Source organism: Chelmon rostratus, chromosome 8 (genome assembly GCF_017976325.1).
Source record: "Chelmon rostratus isolate fCheRos1 chromosome 8, fCheRos1.pri, whole genome shotgun sequence".
Taxonomy (NCBI): domain Eukaryota; kingdom Metazoa; phylum Chordata; class Actinopteri; order Chaetodontiformes; family Chaetodontidae; genus Chelmon; species Chelmon rostratus.
In genome coordinates, this window is record NC_055665.1 from 9,621,574 (window position 1) to 9,640,776 (window position 19,203).

At 41.5% G+C, this 19,203-nt stretch overlaps 2 protein-coding genes across 7 annotated transcripts in view; both read right to left on the minus strand.

The window, feature by feature from the left end:
• Positions 1–79: 79 nt before the first annotated feature.
• On the minus strand, positions 80–3,409 carry cd79a (CD79a molecule, immunoglobulin-associated alpha). Its single transcript, XM_041943466.1, has 5 exons — positions 3,232–3,409; positions 2,446–2,781; positions 1,590–1,705; positions 1,240–1,302; positions 80–1,029 (listed from the first exon to the last, which is right to left on the minus strand). The coding sequence occupies exons 1-5, from the start codon at positions 3,269–3,271 to the stop codon at positions 904–906; spliced, it is 681 nt and encodes a 226-aa protein (XP_041799400.1). The 5' UTR covers positions 3,272–3,409; the 3' UTR covers positions 80–903.
• A 3,401-nt stretch (positions 3,410–6,810) lies between these two features.
• arhgef1b (Rho guanine nucleotide exchange factor (GEF) 1b) overlaps positions 6,811–19,203 on the minus strand; it is a 37,422-nt gene continuing 25,029 nt past the window's right edge. For 5 of the 6 annotated variants that reach the window (XM_041943461.1, XM_041943462.1, XM_041943459.1 and 2 more), the window contains 21 exons: positions 18,995–19,195; positions 17,599–17,740; positions 16,054–16,065; positions 14,971–15,132; positions 13,488–13,678; positions 13,223–13,369; positions 12,787–12,869; positions 12,334–12,459; positions 12,002–12,116; positions 11,246–11,346; positions 10,995–11,069; positions 10,808–10,883; positions 9,875–10,042; positions 9,687–9,774; positions 9,486–9,593; positions 9,307–9,359; positions 9,053–9,196; positions 8,819–8,944; positions 8,180–8,361; positions 7,589–7,693; positions 6,811–6,946 (listed from right to left, as the gene is read on the minus strand). In XM_041943461.1, the coding sequence (XP_041799395.1) occupies positions 7,619–7,693; positions 8,180–8,361; positions 8,819–8,944; positions 9,053–9,196; positions 9,307–9,359; positions 9,486–9,593; positions 9,687–9,774; positions 9,875–10,042; positions 10,808–10,883; positions 10,995–11,069; positions 11,246–11,346; positions 12,002–12,116; positions 12,334–12,459; positions 12,787–12,869; positions 13,223–13,369; positions 13,488–13,678; positions 14,971–15,132; positions 16,054–16,065; positions 17,599–17,740; positions 18,995–19,195 (2,375 nt within the window). In that variant the 3' untranslated portion in view covers positions 6,811–6,946; positions 7,589–7,618. The remainder of the gene's footprint in view (positions 6,947–7,588; positions 7,694–8,179; positions 8,362–8,818; positions 8,945–9,052; positions 9,197–9,306; positions 9,360–9,485; positions 9,594–9,686; positions 9,775–9,874; positions 10,043–10,807; positions 10,884–10,994; positions 11,070–11,245; positions 11,347–12,001; positions 12,117–12,333; positions 12,460–12,786; positions 12,870–13,222; positions 13,370–13,487; positions 13,679–14,970; positions 15,133–16,053; positions 16,066–17,598; positions 17,741–18,994; positions 19,196–19,203) is intronic. The other variant, XM_041943465.1, reaches the window with a different exon arrangement.

The following is a 19,203-nucleotide window of genomic DNA, read 5'->3' on the forward strand; positions in this document are numbered from 1 at the left end:
CTTCGCAAAGGAAAATTGGGTCCCAAAACAGATTAGAGGGTATTATTTTAGACAATTTACAGAGGAATTGGATTTTTTTACAGAACTTTATTCTTCACTCACAAAAATGGCAGAAGGTAAATAAATTGTGACAAATCATCAAGCAATAATAGAAGAAATGCATATCGATTTTTTTTAAAACAAACATTAAAGGAGGAGCGGATAACATGACAAAACAATCTCACCATCACTCAGAAGCTGTTCTGGAGCTTTCAATCGCGTCACACAATCTTCCTCAGCACATCGAGTTGTCATGGAATAGTAGAGTTTACCTTTTTTTGCACACATCAAGGACTTCTGTCTTGTTATGTTTCAAAGCTCTGAACATCATCATCATTTCTAAAGGTCAGATACCATTATTTCTTAGACTCTTTCCTTAAATTTGGCAATGTTATGGCAAGAAAAATCAAGAAATCTTGGAGTAGACAGCACACTTAAATGTTTTTAAATGCTTATACATTTTTGACAAATATGTAACATACAACTGAATTAATCAAACGTAGAAAATAGGCCTCTTCAAAATGATCTCAACGGGAGGGGCTTTCTGGACTTCTGAACTCAGTATTTCTAGGATCCTGGCTACGGTCCTGACTGAGCATACACTATGGTGAGACTGATTTGTCAACTGCTGTGTCCAAGGCCTAAAATAAATGTTCAATCTCTAGTCAAAGAAGCTGATCAAACATTATGCTGTCACATGCTTAAAACTTTCAACTGCAGGCTATGTACAAAACTCCAAATTCCAAATTGCATATTAAAAAATAAAAACTTATATTCAGAAATCACACACTTAAACTTCAGCTATTAAAAAACAGTCAGCACTCTCCCCTTCTTCCTTCACTTTTCCTGTCTTTCCCATTTCCTTCAAGGTTTCTCCAGCTGGATCTCCTCCTCTTCCTCCTTAATGTTGCACACATCCTGGTACGGGCCATGTGCCAGCGCGCGTTCGATCTGTTCATACGTTTCACAGCAATCGTCCAGATTTAGCCCCTGGTGTTATAAGATAAGAAAGATGGCAAACAAGGAAACTCATAAAAATCAATGGAACACGTTTATGTTCAATTGATTAGTGGCACAAGATCACGTTTTGCTTTACAGCCTTGTTGGTCCTTCCAGCAAAGCGACTTGCACAAGAATTTCTCACACGTCTGCCATGACATGTGTTTGACTCAGAGAGGATGTGACCCATTTAAGGCTAACCTGATATATGTTTTCCTCTTCCCTCTTCACTTTCTTCTTCTCCAGTTCGCTTAGTTTCTTTGACTGTCAGGGGGAAGACAGAGGTTAGTGAAGCTGTGAAATGGTGCAGCTTCCCATGAAGGAAAAGGCATGAAATAAAGAATCATTTGAGAACGTATAGCTGTATGTGGAACAAAGTAGGACTGTTTTACAGATTGCAGTACTTTCAGATATGTTGACATGAGTGATAAGGCAACACTACGATTGAGAAATGTGCCAAGTAACCATCGCTTCAACATAAATGCTCCAGGTCAGGGGTAGTTGACAGATCAGGTCATGTACAGTCAGTCATAAAACTGTGACCTTCTGACCTGGCAGATAAGGGTGGCAGCAGGCAGAAGCACACACAGGAACAGCAAGATTCCCTCAGCTGTCAGGATCTTGTTTTTGGTGTTTTCGCTGAGGTTTAATGTCTTCTCCAGTGGTTCTAGGTATACAGACAGGGTTCAGAGGTGAAACAGTTTATGCCTTTAAGTATTTACATGCAAGTACTTACCTGATATTGTGGGAGGTGAGAGCATACATAAGAATGAAGTTGGTGGGTATAAAAGGTGTATCAGGGTGACTGAATAAGTAACAGGCTAACTTGGAGATTTATTACAAGATTGTTTTGTTATATAACTGTACCATTGAGCATAAAGAACAGTGTAACGTATAAAATAGACAAATGAACCATTGATATTATTGTTAGTCAAGGGTAATCTTGTTCTTGTAAACTAATGCATGTTATCTCACACATAATCCCCAGAGGAGTTTAGTGGCTGTTTTACATTTCCACATCTGACATCTTTATTTAATGAGATTATGATGCAAAATGGAATTTCAGTGTGACAAATGCCTCCACACATTAGCTTGGTTGCAAATTGATCTAATCTTGGTGCTATTTAAAGCGAAACCGGCTGGGCAGCAGACTGTAATGAGACCATCCTGGTGATGTAAAGATTAACTAAGCTCCGATACGCAAGGATGCTGCAACTGACACAGCTCTTGTGTAGACTAAGGTTAACAAGATTTATGGCTTATGAGGTGTTAGCAGCGCTTAGAGCTCGATTGACTCCATCTCTCCATGCTAAACGCACACATACGCACACACTCCCACAAGCATTTCGGACTGGTTCCCACTGCAATTGGGGCCTCTCCCACCACCATATACACATAAACACTCACTGTAGACATGCAGGTAGGTGCCATATGTAAAGAGGTTGATGTTACTATTGTTCAGCCAACAAAGGTACAGCCCTGTGTCATTCAGCTGGACTGAGCTGAAGGTTAAGATGCTGCAGTGTCCGTCTTTCGTTTTTTTGGTTCTTGCAGTCACGAGTTCTGAAATATTCACAATTGTTGGATCCAGGGTTATGTTTTCAGCTTGAACTCGTATGTACCAAGTAAAATCCAGTAACTTGGTCGCATTGTAGCAGCACTCCAGCTCAGCTCGGCCATTGTGCAGTACCTTCAGAAAGGGTCTGTCCGGCTGTAACTTCACCTCACCCTGAGCCATAACCACTGTGGATGAAGCAACAATTATTGGCTGTTGTTTTATATCTATTCATGATTTGATTTTATGATTGCATATATCATGTAAACATAACCTGACTTTGCATTGGACATATAAGACCTTAAATCCTGCAGAATGAAAAAAGGAATCAAATGACCTGTAAACGTACAACATAATTAATTAACCAAAATGAACAGAACAAAAATGGAACAAAACAAAGCCATCTGCTGTGACGGGAGATGTGGTTCACTGAAGCAGAACTCAAAAGAGCTAAATGTAAAAAAAACAAAGAAGAAAAAGTTGAAGAACATACTTCTACTTAGCTTTAATGTACAGACGTGAATAAATGGCTATTTTCCACAAAACCCAGAAAATAATTGCATCTACACAAATCTAAACAGTTACATAGAATAGTATTTCCGATATTATTACATCATTAAAATAAATTAATGACTCACCCACAAAGCTGCAGAGGAAAAAGTTTGTAACAGTCCCCATTGCGTTTACAAATGTTTAACACAGACACAAAAAAAACACCAAAATGTACTAACGCAGATCAGGTCCTTCATACAACGCTGGCCCCAGTCTTCACTGTTACTGCTCTAACAAACTGGTGTCTTGCTTTTCTCTCAGTCAGGATTTACGCTTGAATGAATTTGTACCATCCCACATTTGCATGAGCCATTTCTGCATTCTGACAATAAAGTATATGCTAATTTCTTCATGAAGAACATGACTACAAATACTTACATTTGTGTAGGCTCCTAGCACAAGCCATCTTTAAACCGTGTGTTTATACGTACCTATAGAGAGGACTAACCTTAAACTGTGAGCTCACAAGTTGATTTAAAAGTAGTTATTTGCTCATAACTATATAAAATGACAAAACAGGAATTTATTTCCCCAATTTATTTAAAAAATGAAGAATTAAAAAAACAGAACGTACCACAATTTTCCTTAAGTACTGTATACATCATTAAAGAGCTTCTTACAGAATAAAAATCAAAAGCCAAATACACAGTATAGTTCTTGCATATTCGTTGTTTATAGATAGACAAAATGGCAGATGCCTGTATGACAAGGAGCAGTGTCTTTTCTATTATGCAGGGCACTGGCTGGTAGAGTTGGAGGGCTCAAATCATATTGCTGTCATGCAGGTGGACACAAAAACAGAATCCTGGGATGATCCCTCGATGCTTCATAATTATTTGGTCTTTGTCTCTCACTCTCAGAGGTCAGTTTCGCAGTCCTCCATCAAAGATCAAAACAGCCCAAACAAAACAACAGTGATTGTGTTTGCAGACTTCGGAGCCCTTTATGAAGAAAACAACTTGATCGTCAGAACAAGGCACCACTCTATAAATACATTTTCTATACATCTAGGTATTTGTATATAGAATGCATAAGGAAAAGCATTTGGAGGAGAGAGAGCGAGGAGTGCCTGTAGTAGTCGTTAAGCCAGTGAGTGAAGGCATCACTGTAAACTCAGTATCACTGTAAAATCCCCGGTTGAGATGATCCGTTGTAAATGTATCCCACTGGTGGCTGGATAGCCACAGTACAGAGCGGGTTTAAAAAATATGTCTTGGTTACAATATTTGCATAATTGTCCGATCAATTCATGACGTGTTACAGACAAGTCCCGTCTCTCTCGCCGCTGTGGCCAAATGCATAGTACATAATTACAAAAAGCTTGTTTGAAAAAACAGTAACAAAAAAACCTCCCCGAGCCTTTTAAGTAAATCAAATGAAATACACAACATATGGTAAAACTGTGTGGTAGGAAATGGTGATCATGCTATCATAAGTGAGGGTGTTATCAAGAGGTGTATGTAGCTAATAAGCTTAATAAACACAAGGGGGGTGAGGGGAGTTCATTTACGCTTTCTCTCCACAATCCTTTTTCCTTCAGGCTGACATCTATGTACAATTTCTGTTAGGAAGACATGAAAAATGATGGCAGTAATGTTCAAACACAATCTGTAGCAACTTGTGACACTTGAATGACTAACGGACCGCCATTTGTATAATTTCATATGGAGGTTCAGGAGGGTCAAAGGGGGCGCTTGTTGTTGTGGCAACAAGGATGAGAATGCATATCAGGAAGTGATCATGATTACAGTACTGGTGAGAGCTGCTGGAATGAGACTGCAGTCTTCCTTCCTGCAGACCGTCAGTGGTTCCTTTGTATCTTCATCTGGCCTTCACTGTCTTGTTTGCTCGTCCTTGTTCTGCGGCTGGAACAGGCCCCATGTGTTCAATTTAGCACCAGAGGTGTTAACAGTCCTCCAGTCCAGGTCAGAACAGTACAGCTTGTGGCAGACACACCGGCTTTTACTTACACTTATTGACCAAAACATTCTCTGGAGACAACTTTAAATTTTTTTTTCTGATGAAAGTCATTGAAGTTGGTGCAAGAAATCAGATCTAAAGTTTCTGTTTGGGTTCGATGATAAGCCTCGGGCAGCCTAACATTGTTTGTCTTGTTATTTATTTGTACATATATCAGAGAGTCGAACAGTATTTCTATTGGCAACCAACGCTTCATTCTTACATGTGCTTTTGAAATCCCTTAACGCAGGAATCGCAGCTGCAGACTGCAGACGCTGAGCCATCACTCCTGCAGCAGCATCAAGTAACATATCATGCAGATGACGCGTGTCATTAGGAAAATTACAGCTCGTATGAGGATCTAACGGTGCTTTGTTATGTCTTTGGTCCTGTGTGCATGGCCCCTGTTATGCCACTACTGAGAAATTTGATCATCATTATTATAATTACAATCAACAGCAGAATAAGATACAAAGATGAGCTCAATTTTGAAGTATTGCTACCAGGGAAGAATAGAATCTCTTACTAAAAACATATGAATCTAACATCGTATAATACAATTTATAATGACATCTGGTGGCAGAAATGATGCTGGAACTGAATGACCTTTGTGAGCACTACTGTAGCACTGGGCCCCTCAGTTTTTGTTTGTGTGTGTGTGTGTGTGTGTGTGTGTGTGTGTGTGTGTGTCTACATTTTCCTTCAGTACATCGAGCACAACTGCTAATCTCATGTTCTCTACCCATCGTCTCATGACAGTCCAGTTCAAGCTGGCTTCAAACAAACCAAAACCAGAGCAGCAGCAACAACAACCACCTCTAACCTCACTCCCCATTCCTGCGTCTCTCTTCTTCACTCTCTACCTTGATCTTAGCTACACATTCCAAGTTTGCCTTCTCATGTTTTGCTTTTTTCTCCAACACATTGCTCTGTGTGTTTTTGGGGGGGCCCAGTGCTACAACAGTTTCACGCAGGTGAGGCAACTCACTGACCCAACAGAACTCAGAGGAATAAATAAAAGCGGTAAATACAGTCTCCATTATTAACAGCATGATTACCTATAGTGCCACTATTTACTATGTGATCTAATTAACTGTAAAACCCTCCAAACAAGCATATCCTTAATTAAAAACTTTGTAACACACATACACACACTTTCTTTCATGCAATCTTTTCAATAACAAGGGCTGCCTACATGAAGCCCAACTGTACTGAATAGAGAGTAAATGGAATAATTTTTTGCAAAAAACAGTGTGGGTTCAACTTGTTTTGGTTATAAAAAAAAGTGCAACTCTGTGGTACTTTGGCATAAACTAGAAATAACACTATATATCAGCAGTAGTAATTCAATACATCTTTGCTACAATGGCCCCTTGAGGCGTCCACCTGGTTATAGCTAACTTTATAGGCAAACACAGGATTACTCCTTTACTGTACATCTGCTGTTTGCAGTAATGTAAATTATCCTCTAGTGTGCATGTCTCTGGTGTGCGTATGTGTGTTACAGCAGATCGCAATCACTACATTTTGCTAGGCAGCATCTCTCTCACAGCAAAATATTGCTTAATTTTTTTGGCACCTCTGTGCAAAAACAATCTCCCACTCAAAAGTAGGATTTTTTTTAAATGTTTTTTCTTGTTGTTTTTTTTCTCTTTGTATACCTCTCTACCAAGCACGTATGCAAACAGACAGGCATACGCATGCACCCATGCTCCATCACTGAACCACTGCAGCGTGCATGAAGCCCTCTAATGCAGCAAGGGTCCAGACGTGAGGATTGACGAATTTCCAGGGAAGCCTCTGAAAGTAACTGTTGCACTCCAAACCAGCACCAGTAAAAATCTAAATAGAAGAAAAGATGAGGGAAAGTTTGAGTGCGAGATAAAAACATGTAAAGGTAATGAGATTGATGATGAACACAGGTATAATTTCCACTTTTCAAAATCCTATTTTTGTTGTCTTAATTGCACAATTTCAGTTTGATTTAGTCACTAAAATCTTTCTAAACAGTTTCCTCTGACTTTACAGCCACAAAAATGCAGTTGAGCGCTGAAACAATGTCGATTCAGTTGCTGGAGCTACAGGAAGTGATTTTCAGACCTTTTTGCCCTGAGCTTTGCCTCTCAGGCTACAGACAAGCTGGCCTGTCTATTTTTGTTCCTCCAACTTGTTTGAAACGTGTTGCTGGCATCAAAGCATATATTTACAAAAATCAATGATGCTGTTGAGTATATGTAAAAAACGATGAGCAAATTATCACATTATATTTTATTTATGTTTTTAACAGTGTCCCAGCTCTTTTGGAATTGGGGTTGTATTATTTCTATTATGGAAAGCTCTATTTACAAATTTCTTTTCTTTGCTACATTAATGCAGTTGAAATCTGAAACTAAACCTACGCCCTTGAGGATGAATGACGATACTTGATCTGATACTTAAATTATACTTGAGCGCCAATTTTAATATCTAGTTCAGCGTTCTCACCTAGTGGCCAGCAGGTGGCGTGATGGCGTCTTACTGGAAGTTACCCCCCTCCAGTGAGAACTTGGAAAGGGCCTCCTGCAGCCTGTGATGCTCCTCTTCTACAGTCTGCAACACACAAAATCAATATCACCTTAGGAACTGAGGACAGACATTCGCATCCCCATCCCGCCCACCTCACGCACGCGCGCGCACACGCACACTTCAGCCTTCTCCTCTTAACATCCTCTCTTCGTCTCCCTCGCCACTGCTCTGACACATCCCATTGCAAGCGCTGGACATAATAGCCATTTTCAGAAAAGTCCAATTTCACAAAGCAATTTTCAGCCAAGCAATAACAGCAGTGGTTAAATGGTTTTCTATTCTCTAGTTTCTCTTTTGTGTCATTTCGGCCCCATTTGTCCAAAGTATACCACAGCGCGCTCCTTACTTAAGTTATCCTCAGTGAAATCCTTGATGCCCAACTGTGTGTCTCTTTCCAGTCGGCTCCCATCTTTTGTTATGTCTCTCATCTTTATCTGCCCTGTCATACTCCCTGCTCACAGTTTTTCTCTATATTCTCATCTCTCTGGCTGTGTGTTCACCTTCCCTCACCTGTAGTCTCTTCAGTTGTTCCTGTAGACTGAGGAGCCTCCTGCACACTTCCTCCAACCTCTCCTGGGACAGCACCAGGGGCGCACTGATGCTCTTCTCCTCCTCTCCCTTCGCCCCTGCACCTTCTTTTTCGTAAGAGTTATCGTTCTCCTCCTCCGCTCCGTCTGTGGTCTGGCTTTCGTCTGTGGATGGAGGGTTAGATGTGTCACGATGACTAAGTTTTGTTTTGCATAACAGGAAATGCAGACTAGTAAAACCTTGGATTGTAGAGCCTCCTGGTTATAATGTAACCCCTAATCAAATTTCTCTGTAATGTCATTTAATGGTGAAATAAGTCTCAAAACCATACTTTTAGAATAAACAAGAAGAAAACAGATCCTGCCACTACAACAATTTTTTTTTTTTTGGAGATGGTTAGCTTAGCTTACAGACTGGAAACAGGTGGAAACAGCTCGCCTTGCTCCATTCAAAGTGCATACCAGCACCTTTGAAGCTCACTACTTAACACTTAGTATTGTGTAAGCTTACAGATAGGGAAGTGGTTTTAATCTTCTCATCTACCTCCTACAGGAAATTGAATGGTTGTACTTTCCAAAATGTCAAACTATTCCCTTAAAAGAAAACCACAGAAAATCCCACCTGTTGACTGAAAGCTATCCATTTCTTGACTGGGCCTCTCTAATTGCTCCTCTCCGTTTTCTTCACTGGGCTGTGAGTCTTCTGATAGACTGATGCTGCCGACCAACAGCCTTTTCAGGGACTTGACTAACACAGGAGACAGAATGGGTGGTTTCTTTAGGACAGGCAAGCAACTATGAAAGAAAGAATTCTATAAAAATCATCTGTAGAAGTACATGGAAGACCCTCATTCACCTTCATCCAAAGCACTGCTGGCCACCTTCTCCTGATCGCTGTTGGAGTGGCCTATCAAGTCGAAGCCCTTTTCTGACAGGAAATCAATCAGCCTGTGCCTGGGGTCTGAAGACTTGTCATCCGTCAAGCTGTCCTTATCTCGATCTACAGACAGACACAAGGCTTAACTTTGGCTGCGGCTTTCAGAAATGTGTAACAATAACACATTTGTGCTATTTATTAAGTGTTCAGCTGATGAAACACTGAGATCTCACCGCTGCTGCTTTTCAAACCCCCATTCTCAGTCGGGCTCAAAGGGGCAGTCAGCCTGACGGAGAGAAAATGACAAAAGAAATGAGATATTTTGAGATGGCTGAACTTTGGCAGGCGATGAATGTATCTTGCTTTTTCAACAGATGAGTAAGCACATGCGCACACACACACAGATACATACGTGGAGGGACTGAAGGGAGCTCCGCCACTTCCAGGAGGCAACGTCAGCCTCATGGGTGCTCCACTCTTCTTTAGATCATCCACTGCAGTTTTTATTACATCAGTCCAGCTGTAAGCACACACAAGTCAGATTACAGCCCATACTATAATTTACCTTCTGAAACAAACATGATTAGCTGGTATTTTTCTCTCTGACACCTACATTTTCCTCTCTCCAACAGACTGGGCCACCAGTTCATAGATCTGAGCACCGCTGTCCCAGGTAAATATCACATAGAAGGCCTTTCGATCTGAGAAAAAAGGAAAAAACAGCAATCGGAAGGTTGAATGATACTAATCTCACAATGGAAGAGACCGTATTTGTCGGAGACACTAGTGCATGCGGCTGACCTGTGGCCACCTCACGTAGGAAGACAGAGTCCAGCTTGATAATTGGACTCAGCATCTGCTTGCCCTCCTGCACGGCAATGTTACTCTTGCTCTGGCATTTGAGGACCATCTTGTCATCCTGCCGCTGCAGGAGCACCAGCAGGTCCCCGAGCAACACACACTGCACCTCTGAGAGACGGGAGGGAGGAGGGGTGGGACAGTGAAGCAGAAAAGATGGCAGAAGACAGGAGGGGAAATGAACGAGAGCGAGATAGGTTTTCTGTTTTCTCAATTCCTCACAGGTAATTTTTGGTGCACATGAGTTCATTACTTTAGATTATTTTTTTTGAGATACTTTTATTTATCATGTATTTGTTAGCAAGTCTTCATATAGTTTCTAAAGCTTAAGACCTTCACCGTTTTTAGTTTTCTTTCTCTCTTCTCTTGTTTATTGTGTGTGTATCTGTACATCCAGGCGGGGAACACCTGCATGCAATTGCCCATATAGGAATAAGTCAAGTCGAATTGAGGTTAGCTTATTGAATTGAACTGGCTATAAAAAAGGAAGCCAAGGGGCCGATAAGATCTTGAAAAACCATCTGCACAACAGCTGGTTTTCCCTTTATAGCAAACTTTAATCTTACACGCTTGAAAAAGGGGAAATGAAAACAAAAAATAAACCAGCCTTTGCCTTGGAATCAGATAAAGGGCAATCTCAGTGTAACATACACTTAACAATACATAACAATAAACATAAAATAAATGTCATAAATGTGAACTAGGCATCACTGGCCTAAAAAAATTGTTAAATTTATTTAGGATTGCTCAAAAACGGCTCAGCAAATGTTTAAACGTCTGTGAGTTCTTTGTCTTTGTTTCTGCAGCAGAATGAGGAGGGCACTGATAACCGCAGGCAGTTTGCATGCATGTATTGTACAGACAAGCGTTACGTACCAATCGCTTTCTCTTTTGTGACTCTCCAGGTCAGAGGGCCTTCATAAAGCATCTTCTTCTGAGTCAGGTCGATGTTCTAGAAAAGACAGAGGGAGAATAATGAGAACATTTCTTGCAACAAAAACATCAAAGAACTAAGATCTGTGGAACAATGTGCGCAGGCAAACTTTGTTGAAAGAAACCTTACCTTATATTCAGTATAAAGCTCATTACTGGGTTTGAGCCCTGACGTGTCCAATCTACGCTGGTAGTCCTTCAGAGTCTGGGAACAGAGAGAAAGGTTAGGGGGTCAGAGGGAGGACAGACAGCACAGCTCTGAAGTAGAAGCAGTCTAACAAGCAGAGACCTTCAGAGGTCTCAAAATGAATTTACCAGACTCCAATTGGTGCTCAATCACGACATAACAGTGTGTTGAGTGATGGATTGTGTGTTTCTCACCAATAGGTTCTCCATCACTTTGACCTCCTCATTGACATGGTTGAGGATCTTTCTGCAGCACTCTGCGCTCTGCTGGATCCTGTCCTTCTCTGCCGGGTCGTCTGTGGAGAGACAGAAAACACAGAGTTGAGGAAAATACAGCTTTCACAGCAGAGCCCAAACAAAAGCCATAAATCACGAGTGCATACAGACATCTAGGACAGACAGCAATCAACTGTTTAAGTGCTCTGCTCGTGTGCCTAATTTAACTATGCAGATATTGTCCACATTTATTCCCTGTTATCATATAGAGTGGCCAATATGGATTGAAACAATAGCATTATAATCTTCAGCATTTTGACCTGAAATCATTTGCTCACAATTTACTAAAACACATAGATCATCATATGGCTGTGATTATGTTGATATCCCTGTAATATGTGTGGATGTATTAGACCACTGTGGGGAATTTATGAGCAGCTTTAAGCTAATATTGGATTGGTATATGATTCTTTCATCAGTGTAATTAAGTGGCTTGATTGGTTGAGTGAATTCATTAACAAATGACAAATAGATTTTACTCAAAATGCAATATACAATATATTGGTATTGTGATATGAAATCAAATACAATGTGAGAGAAGATTTTGACCATTTTGCCCACATTTTCACATTTTAATAATTAGCACAATTGCTTACACATGCACATTTACTTCCACACAAGTGAGCCACAAGAGCCACAAACAGGCATGACACGCACACACGTTCACTCACTCACCTGTATTCTTAGCAATATTCTCCAGCAGCAACGGGTATTTGGTCAGTCTCTGCATCTCTATGGGAATGATGTCCTTGAGCTGCAGCCTGCGGCACTGGGGCTTACTCTCTGCCTCCTGGGATTAGAAACACACACGCACACACAAGCAGGCACACATACAAAGTGAGAATGAGAGCTCATGTATGAGACTACTTATGTGACTTCTTGCATGTCCATGCATCTGTGAGTGCATCCATGTGTTAAACCTTTAATGATTTATTTTTGAGTCACTTTATCTTTGTGTGTGTGTGTGTGTGTGTGTGTGTGTATATATATATATATATATATGGTACCAGTATGAAGGAGTTGAAGCGTGGCTCTTTCTTCTGCCTGCTCTTGATCTGGTCCAAGGCCCACGACTGGTGACTGCAGAACCGGGCTGTCAATTTCTGGAACCACTCCCCTTCTGTACCCTCAAACTGGAACACAAACACAAATCAACACTGTGTTGTTCTAGCCAGAAATAAAGGATGAGAGAATAAAGAAATGGGCAGATGGAGAAAAGAGCTGGAAAAGGTACAGAGTAAAGACAACTAATATGTTGGCATAGCTGTTATAGCAATATTTTACTTTCATAGATAAATAGCTTTTAACATTTGTTAAACCAACAAAATCTGATTTTAGCGCCATTGGTGCCAAGTTTTGTTTAATTGGATTGTCGGCACATCAGCTGGAGATTTCTTAAAAGCAACACAAATACTGGGAGAGAAGAGAAACAGGATGATATGAAGATTAAGATGACTCACTCTGTTGAGCACCGTCGTGCTGATGGATTTGACTATGAAGTTGTCGTCCAAACGCAGTTTCTTCAGGTTCTCATAGAAGTTATCTGGATTCACAGCCAGAGATAAACAAATAAACTTTTAACATACAGTCAGAAACTCTTCTTGACACAACAGTCACCAACCGACGGCAACAAAAGCGCTGATGAAGGCTTGATTCTTGATGCACCCAGTTATATCCTGTTCAAACAGACAGGTTGTACATACAGCTCCCTTTATCACTGACAACAAATCCACAACAAGCAGATTCAAACTACTCATTTCGGAGCACTATTTTCAATTCTTTGCATAATGGTTTGCTTGTTGTGTGGAAGGAGAGCACTCGCTTCCCAGTTCATGAGCCTGACTCTAGGAGGCTTCAAAAACAAGTCAAAAACTGCCTCCTTGCGGCAGCACTCACAGTGCATTTCAATGATCTCATCCAGGTTGGGGAAGATGGCGGCCAGCTCAGTGGAGGTCAGGAGCTCCTCTCTCTCCAAAGGCCTGGAGAATATCATCTGAAGGACGCTGAGCATCCGCACGTGGGCATGCTCAGTTGCAAACAACTCTGAGTAGGGAGAGGGAGAAGACACAGACATAGAAAGGAATTAAAAAAGGGATATTGCAGTTTTATCTGCACATGTGTTTCCTTCTCATCACATGCTGCTTCATCCCTCTCTCCTCACCATTGATGACCTCCTGCCTCTTGGTCTCCTTCTTGCCGAGACTGGACAGGGCTTCAGGGGAGGCTAGCTCCCTCCAGTTGGGCGGGTCGTGCTCAAACTCCAGGAGGCGCGGTTCCATCTCCTCCAGCTGTGGGGACGGGCTGGTTGGGGAGTTGCCGGGCCCTTCAGGAGCTAAAACTGGTCCATCAAAACTGAGGTATGGAGGAAGTGCGAGAATGATTCACTTAAACCGGTTACGACAGCGTAATTTAAGTATGACCCAGGTGGCTATCAGCCACAGTTTGGTGGCACTAGTGGAGGTTGTTGGCTGTGAAACAACAGTAGCTGTAGCTGCTTGTATTCCTAAACGTGCACCAGGGATTTCTCAACATGAGATAATGTAAGGATATTAAATAGCTACTCAGAGTATCTAGCAGAGAAGCCATATATCAATGTCCTGTTGTTATTCATGTAGCTTAGACACAGAATAAAGTAGAGCCTCACATTGATAGCAGCAAGTAGTTGCATCTTAAGATTAACATTGTTTTGGAAAATGGGCCAGCTGACTAGCTACTGATAGCTAACGATGACAAATAACAGGTTATGATTAGTGATAAATCAAACTGAAGCTTTTCAGCTACTACTTCAGAGCGTGCTTCAGTTTGAAGCCTATGATTAAAATAGGATAGTACACCAGCCACGGCAGTGATAAGGTGCACGGTAACCATCACACAATTGAGATTTTCTTAATGTATGAAAGAATTAACTTCAATCCACAGAACGACTATTTTAAGTGTTCACTTTTGCCTCAGTTTCTAGCCTTTTCTAGCCTTGTTGTTATGACACTCTTGGGCCTCCATGATGACAGCAGCAGCCATTGTCAGGAAATGTATGTAAATCTTTGGCGGAGCTTGACCTCTGATGTCTCACTCGAGATCTTCTACTGTTTCAAGACAATCCCCCGTGAGTCCTGGCAAAGTACAACTGACCATGATGTGGATTTATAGTTGACTAACAGCGCGTAAACCAACCCTTGATAAAGGGTTGGATAATGCTCACCCAATGGTCACGGTCAACATTGACCCAACTCACTAATCAATTCCCCACAGAGCCAAGTGTCTGGCTGCCCACTGAAAATGAAAGTGCTGTTTATCTGCTACTCAATCCCTGTTGGTCACAGGTCAACTATTAGAGACAGATCCATCAATAATGAGTCAGTAAACTTGTCAGTCAGATTGATTCCTTGGGTTCATGTCAACAGGAGACAGACAATGGACCCTTTAAAATAATTTGCTTACACAAAGATTAATTTAAACATCCTTTCAAAGTGATCTACCTAACAGTTTTGAAAGAGACAGGTGAGTTATTATTTTTGTTTAACTCCTTTTTGATTATTTCAGGACTGCTGCACTCATCCTGTTTCAACAGTCAGCGTTCGACAGTCTGTCCCTGCTGTGCACCCATCCGATCAGAGAGACATTAAGACGGGGTGTGTCCATCTTACGGATGGAGGTGCTGGGGGGTGAACAGGGCAGGTGTTGTCGTGGAGGACGGAGGCTGGAGGTCCACATCACTACGGGAGCGAGACTGTTTGGCCCGGGACGAGCCACGGCGCCGAGAGGAGTGCCGGTCCACGCGGGCACTCTCGCTACGCGCCACTTTCCTACTGTAGGGAGGGGAGGTGGGAGAGGATGGGGGAGGGAAGAGAAAAGATAGGGACAGAAACAGAAGGTAGAAGCAAATGCAAGAAAGGACAGATGGTTAGGGGGAAAAAGGAAAAAGAGGCAGGGGGGACAAGGAGAAAATGAGAGCAAAAGAATGGAAGAAAACAAAGAAATGCCACAGAACGGAAAGAGGAGATACCAAACAGGCAGTGAAAATAACAAAAGACATGTTTGACAGGAAGGATAGAAGAAGGAAAAGTATCAAAGTCATGTGCAGTCAGTGTGCACAGATGTTTGTGTTAATTATGAGGGTGCAGAGGAAGGAGAGTTATTTAAGGTGCAGCAGCAGGGGATTTATACAAGAAAGGGAGTTGTTCAAAAAGGAAAAAAAAAAATCACATCAACAAAAGATACAGAAAGAGAGAAAATTAGTGAGCGTGCCATGTGAATATGCATGACATACAGTATGACATGCATATACTGGTTAGACAATGAAACGTATAGAGTATGCTTCATATACTGTACTGTAGACATGGTAGCACTTTAATTCCGACACTTTTTACATTTCCTTATGAGTTACTGGGAGCCAATGCTCTACAGTATGTTAAAAAAGTAGCCATGCATTGCTTCTACAGAATGCCTGTACCTTGAGTTTTAAGTTAGGCCACTTTAATGTCAACAATTCTCTAAGTCCACACAACGTGCACTAAAAATAATCCAACTGATCCCAACAATCAAGCTTCTTCTAACTCCTTCACAAGCAGGTAAATGATACTTAGCCATGTAGTGTTCTTGTGTTACGAATCAGGAGTGCAGGGCTCAGTGTGAGGTGTGTATGTATGGAAGTGTTTGTGCATGTGTGTTGTGTGATCAGTATAAGGCCTGAAGCATGTCCGTGACTCAGTCAAGGCGCTGACACCCACCTTGTCTTCCGTCTGCAAAAACACGGGACACCACATCGTTACACGCCCGTCTTTATACAACTATTGTAAGCCATAGAAACAACCATGTCATGCAAATGCAAACCCCAACATGATATACTAATCAGATTTTAACCACTGTCAGAGTAGAGCATGCCAAATACACTGCTGAAGCCCCTGGAACAACATGTAACCGCACACACTGTTGAGATAAGCAGGACAGAGGATGGGCCCTGGCCACAACAGACAAAGACACCTTGAGAAGCACACGGGGCGAGCAACAAAAACTACAATATATAATTAAACAACAACCTCGACTCTGTGCGAAACAAAATAAAACAGAATGTGATAACTTGCCAATCCCTTTTGACATATGCTCAAGTTAAAATACTGCAAAGACAATATATTAAATCATTTCCCTCATCAGCTCCATTGATTTGTAAATATCTGCTTATTCTGAATTTGATACAGCAGCATGTTTTAAACAAGTTGGGACAGAAGCAACAAACACAGGTAAACAGGTTGATTGGTAACAGGTGATAGTATCATGATTGGGTATGAAAGCGGCATCCCAGAAAGGCTCATTGTACGAAGGATGTTACTACATGGACTCAGGAACACTTCGGAACACTTTGTAAAACCTCTGCCAGTAAACACAGATCATTGGTGAATGATTGCATTCTGTTTTTATTTACGTTTTACACAGCGTCCTAACTGTCAGTTGTACGTAGCAGCCCAGTGTGGGGTCTAGCTACTTTGTCTAAAACATAACCATGGACTAAGTTGCAAATCTTCACATGTTTTAAAGCTTTAGCCAAACTTAAGCCACAATATCACCATTTTATATGTGAGCTAAAATGACTGACTTAAATGCCAAACCTGCATAGCTGCAGCACAGAAACACTCATCTATAATCAGTCCCACATAACAGTAACAATTACAAATATCTCAGTCTGGAAGAAAACACTACTGTGCTGACCTACATGTACCTAAATTCAATAAAAAAGTCAGAACTGCACAAACAATGCCTATATGTAACAGAAACTGCAATGAAGCTCTGTTGTAAACACGTGAGATGCACAACAGGACACAGACAAAAGAACACAAACGGGGCAGAGCGTTATTAGGAAGAGAGCACGTCTGCCATTGTGAGGAGAAAAGGGAGAATGAGGGATAGGGGAGGCAAAGGGCTGGAAGGGAAGACTGGGTCGGAGTTCACCTGGTGAGGGTCCTTCTTAAAACTGCAGCCTCCGTTAGCTAGCGAGCAACAGGCAGCATGACAGAAGCTTGCACACAGCAGGGACAGACTGCTGGGGGAGTTATACCACGCTCCCTCAGCCGGAGCAGTTCAGACACGTTTCACTCCCCGGTTTTCCCTGGTCATTGAATCAATGCAGTCTTTACACTGGAAAACTCCCATACCATCTAATTATAATCTGATTACAATCTCTCTAATCCTGTAATTTCTTATGATATTTTACTGAGTCACCACACTGCAGTTTTAAACTCGCTCCCTGGATGCCACTGCTGTCCTTACATCCTCCTCACCTTTCTTTCTCCAGGTTTTCCTCTGTGGGAGTGTCGCTAGGTGACAGGGTCTCCCCGACAGTCACCCCTCCTCCCAACCCGACGGGGGACACATCACCCCCGTCAAACAGGGTCGGAGGCTCCAAGCGATTGCTTGAGAGGCCTGGAAGATTGGATAAAGGGGGCGAGAGAACAAATGAGGGGTTATGTCTTGCAACTCTCTCTGCTGAAAGAGAATTACATAGTGCTTTTATCCAGTAAATTAACAAATGTACATCTCATCAGCAATAACATATAAATAAACCACACAATCATGATATATTGTTTATACGTCCAAATGTATATCATGTTTAATAAAGGTTTGTTGAGCGGCTAGTCAGTCAATTTTTTGGGTTTTAACTGGAAGCAATTAATAAACTCATCAACACATTTTAAAAAGCAATTATTAACTGATTATTCAAAATTAGATTAAACTGTGCATTTGAAAATCTCAAAAATTGAAAAGATTATTACATTTGCCAAACAATAGTCCTGCATTTTCTGGAAATGCACAAGTTTTTAAAAGGCTTTTAAATTTTTACCTGTTCTGAGGAGTTTTGGGGGCATTTTAGGCCTTTAATAACAAAAAGGCAATAGAGAGATGACAGGAATTAAGAAGAGCCAAGGACTTAACCCCATACTTTTTGTCACTGTGTTTACTTACAGCATATGGCTGATTATCCCATCTCACCATCCATTTATCCTGCTTTAACACTTTCAGTTTGCATTCCACTTACTGCATTTATTTTGATCATTTGCATTTTGGGTGTCTTTAGTTTTATCACATGTAAGCATTGTATCTGCTTAAAAGTAAAGTTAAGCTCACAAACAGCTGGCCAATCAGAGTTCCTGATGCCTCTGTCCATAATTCTGTATTTACAGCCTATAGTGATGCAGCAGCTTCGGTGGATCCACCACTTTGTTTCAGATTGAAGCATTCATGGTATCCAGAGGATGAATCCTACTGACTCTGGTGATCCCCTGGCTTTTCCTCAATTGCCACTATGACATTGACATTTTAACAAAAAAGTCTCAACAACTACTGAACAGATTGCTAAGAAACTTCGTGCAAAAGATAGTAATTCTAATGACTTTGGAGACTCCTGACTTTTCATCTAGCATTACATTATTTTCTATATACATGGTAAACATCAATATGTTAGCATTGTTATTGTAAGAATGTTATCACTCATTTGCATTCCGCTCAAAGCACCACTGTGCCTCAGTAGAGCCGCACAGACCTGCTAGCACGGCTTTAGTCTTGTTTTACTCACTAATTCATCAAGTAATTATAATTTAACACTGCAAAAGTCTATAACTGTTCTGGTGGCACACTCCAGAGTCTATACAACACATCCTAGTCAATGAGCAGGCGTACCATCGATGTGTGAAGACTCAGGGCTGTTGGCTGTGCTGACGTTGTTGCCTGAGCCATCACTGATCTCTAACCCAGGCAGAGAGGCAGGACTTGCACTGGGACCAGACTTCTTGCTGGGGAGGGACGGGGCCGCGGGGTCGGTCAGGGAGCCTCTGCCGGGAGCTAGACCCTTACGCTCCGGATTCACTTTCTCCTTTTCCGCTGAAGAG

Bases quoted from the DNA above. Each gene is read 5' to 3' on its own strand.
- cd79a (XM_041943466.1), bottom strand. From the start codon at position 3,271: ATGGGGACTGTTACAAACTTTTTCCTCTGCAGCTTTGTGG. The intron at 1,303-1,589 runs GTCAGAAGGTCA...TCCCCCTGACAG, and splicing joins CTGCCACCCTTATCTGCCAG to TCAAAGAAACTAAGCGAACT. The intron at 1,030-1,239 runs GTTAGCCTTAAA...TTATAACACCAG, and splicing joins AAGAGGAAAACATATATCAG to GGGCTAAATCTGGACGATTG.